At 42.0% G+C, this 3,177-nt stretch overlaps 1 protein-coding gene across 1 annotated transcript; it reads right to left on the bottom strand.

Annotated features, from left to right (window-relative positions):
- Positions 1 to 1,801: 1,801 nt before the first annotated feature.
- On the bottom strand, positions 1,802 to 2,680 carry CYSLTR2 (cysteinyl leukotriene receptor 2). The gene has a single exon (XM_027675130.1). The coding sequence runs from the start codon at positions 2,678 to 2,680 to the stop codon at positions 1,802 to 1,804; it is 879 nt and encodes a 292-aa protein (XP_027530931.1).
- Between the last annotated feature and the right edge of the window lie 497 nt (positions 2,681 to 3,177).

Genomic DNA, 3,177 nt, shown 5'->3' with positions numbered 1-3,177 from the left:
AGGTGCATTGGACAGATACAAAAAACCCCACCTTGGTGAGATTAGACTGTGGCTAATTTTTTTCCATTCCCTTGCAGTATTTAAAGTGTGTGGTATCTCATGAGAGGGTTCAAGCTTGTCACTTGTTGCTGCTCAGGTCTGATCCTGACAGATGAAGACTGTGGAAGAAGAGTTTGCCCCTTCCTTACAATTATGTGTCTGTTCTATCTGCACAGGTTGCTATCTCAATCGTATTCACATTGCATAACAGTGCTAATATTCCCTTTTTCACGAATAGCATGGGATCAAGCACGCAGCAGTTCACACGACATCATTAAGTCAGCTCTCAGCTATGCTGCTGCATTACTGAAATTAGGATTTGGAGCATGAACTTTAGTGAAGACATGATAAAACTCTGTGTTTACATCAAAGGTAGCATCAAGTGACTGAAATGGATTGAACATAACCCTTAGATAGCCAAGAAAAATGTGCCTTTCCCAGTGATTTGCCAAGTACTTTTCCAGCTGACCAGCAACGATTTGTTTTCTGCATATTTCAAACAGAGCTGAAAATAGCTTGCTGCTGTTATTTTTGTTTGGGAGCAGTAACATTCAGTTTATAGAGTGCTTTCTCCAGAAAAAGTTCAGAGCATTGAGAAGTATCTTCACTGACAGAAGCCTTTCTTTGAGTGAATTTCACAGGGAGGGAGGGCTTTCAGCATTTTTGTTAGTTTTTGTATGAGACCAGCTGCTTTCCTGGAAAATATGACTAAACTTCTTCTCTGTTTTTAGTAAAAGATTAGGTAATTAAACACAAAATCTAAATATGGTGAAACTGAGTTAGGAGTCTGTTTTCACTTAGGCCTGAATTTTAGAAAATGTATTTTAGAAAATATTCAGACACTTAAAAATACAGGCAGCCATTTGATGAAATTTTGCAAAGTACACATAGGTGTAGCTTCCTGTTGCTTTCTGAAACAGCTTTCCTCCTTCTTCTCTGCTGCTCATCTTTCCTCCTGTTCCTGGCTTAGTTCTTCCCTGTTTCATTCATTCATGTTTGATGTCTGGGAGTTCAAAACAACTGGAAGTTAATCCTATGAGAAAAGGGAATAGTTTCCTCCTTAGAGCAAGCAGGATGTGAGGGATTAGGCATGCTTTTGGCAGCAGTTTACTGTCAGGCTGGTTTACCTGTGCAGAGGAAACCCTTCCCTAACTACCTATTTGGACCAAAATAATTTTAAAAGTTTACCTTTGGATCCCTGCATGGGAATTGGGCTGCTGAGCCTCAGCTTTCAGAAAAGCACTGGCAACACTGGGCATAAAAACAAGTGTTACAATGACCTTGAAGGAATCAACACACACATGAAGAGCTGCAGGGTGCAGCCTGGTGCTCTGGGTACCCGCATCCTGCCCTCGCTGCCAGCAGTCACCTTACTTACAACACTCCATGCTGATGCCATTCCTTTGAAATCATTCTCTCACTTGACAATCAGTGAAATGTTAAGCAAAATACCTTGGTGGCTGGCTCAGAGTGAAAAATATAGAAATTTTAGTGCCTTCTGAGATGCCTAAGCGAGTGCTGGATCCTGTTTGTATCTCTGCCTTCTTTTTAAGTCAGCCTCAGCAGAAAGCATCAGTGACGCTTTATATTCCTTTATGTGCAAACTCTTTGCCAGTGTTTGCAAGGGGAACTGACAGGGGACTATGAATCTGTTGGGAATCACAACATCTGAACCATGCACCCTTGCACACACCTGGAAATGGAGCACAGAGAGGTTCAGGCACAGGCACTGAAGTGGTCAGGTGAGCAGTTTCCCTTTGAGTCACTGGTTGAGTATTATGAAACACAATAAAGGGGCTCTAGTAGCAAGGCAATTTCCTTTCAATCCCGTGTCCTGAGGAGGGTGAACAGTAGAGGTACGTGATTGCAGTATGTGATACGGCAGGAAACAGAGGAGGAAGAGGATGAGAGTGATGATGATGGTTAACAGTGCCTTCTTGTGATAAACCACCCTGTTGCTCTGTAGAGTCCTGGACTTGAGCAAGGCTCTGATTGCAAAGACATAGCAGACAACAATTGTACAAAATGGCAGGATTAAGCTCACGACAAAGCTGTTCATCATGAAGAGTCTGTGTGTGTTGGAGGGGTGAAGGTCCAAGCATTTGACTGTGGTGCTGTAACCAGCGACTCCCTTGCTTAACAGTGTGCTGGTGGCTGCCAGCATGAAGATCCATATGGCTGTGTAAGTTATTCTGGCATACTTGCTGTTGGTTACTTTTCCATATTTGAATGGGTAGATGATGGCTATGAAACAAACCACGCTGAGCACAGTGAGAAAATAAATGCTGCAGTACATATTCACGTACAAGGTATAGGTTATGATCCTGCGGAGGATATTACCAAATATCCACCGTGATCCCAATAGGAAATATGTAGCCCAAAAGGGCAAAGTACTCACAAACATGAGGTCCAAAATAGCCGAGCTCTGCATGTATTTATTTACTGAGATCCTCTGCGAAGGCTGGAAGAAAACATATATGGATACGCCATTTCCAACAGCACCCAGGAAAAAGATAATGAGGTACATGGTGGGATAAATTACTTGTTTGAAGCCGCCAATTGAACACTTGAAGGAGCTGTTAGTGAAGTTGTCATCTAGAGCCATCTTGGAAATATTCATAGTCTGAGCCAGGCTTTCCATTTTTCTGCCAAAGTGAAAAGAAGTGATGTGAGTGCTGTGTTACAGACTGGGCAGGGAGTTTGGCTATTTGAGACTATCTCACTGAGGGCAAAAATTGCAAGATTAAGATGACAGTGGGAAGTAAGGGTTAATGAGTAATTACTTGTGCTGTCCCAGTAAATACACATCTAAAGGCACAAAGCCCCAAGTAAGCCCTAAATAGTTTCAGTTTTACAGTAGCTGATTGTTGTCTCAGTCTATGAAAGTGTTGCCTTTTAGAGGTGAGTGCTATGTGTGTGTTTTAATGACAAGTCTCTGATCTTTGCTGTGCAAAACAAGCCAAGTTGCTGAAAGCCACTTTGTGGCAGGGAGGTTTTGAGTCCCCAGTCACCTACCATGGAAACATCAAAACTTGATCAGAAAAGAAATCACTGTCCACCAGTAAGTCTACATTTCAAACTAGAATAAAAAGACAAAAGAACTGAATTTACCTTCTGGAACTAGTGAAATTTTTCTGA

This window comes from Neopelma chrysocephalum, unplaced genomic scaffold, assembly GCF_003984885.1.
Source record: "Neopelma chrysocephalum unplaced genomic scaffold, ASM398488v2 Primary Assembly neopelma1_25, whole genome shotgun sequence".
NCBI lineage: Eukaryota > Metazoa > Chordata > Aves > Passeriformes > Pipridae > Neopelma > Neopelma chrysocephalum.
This window is presented reverse-complemented; position numbering and strand designations above follow the sequence as displayed.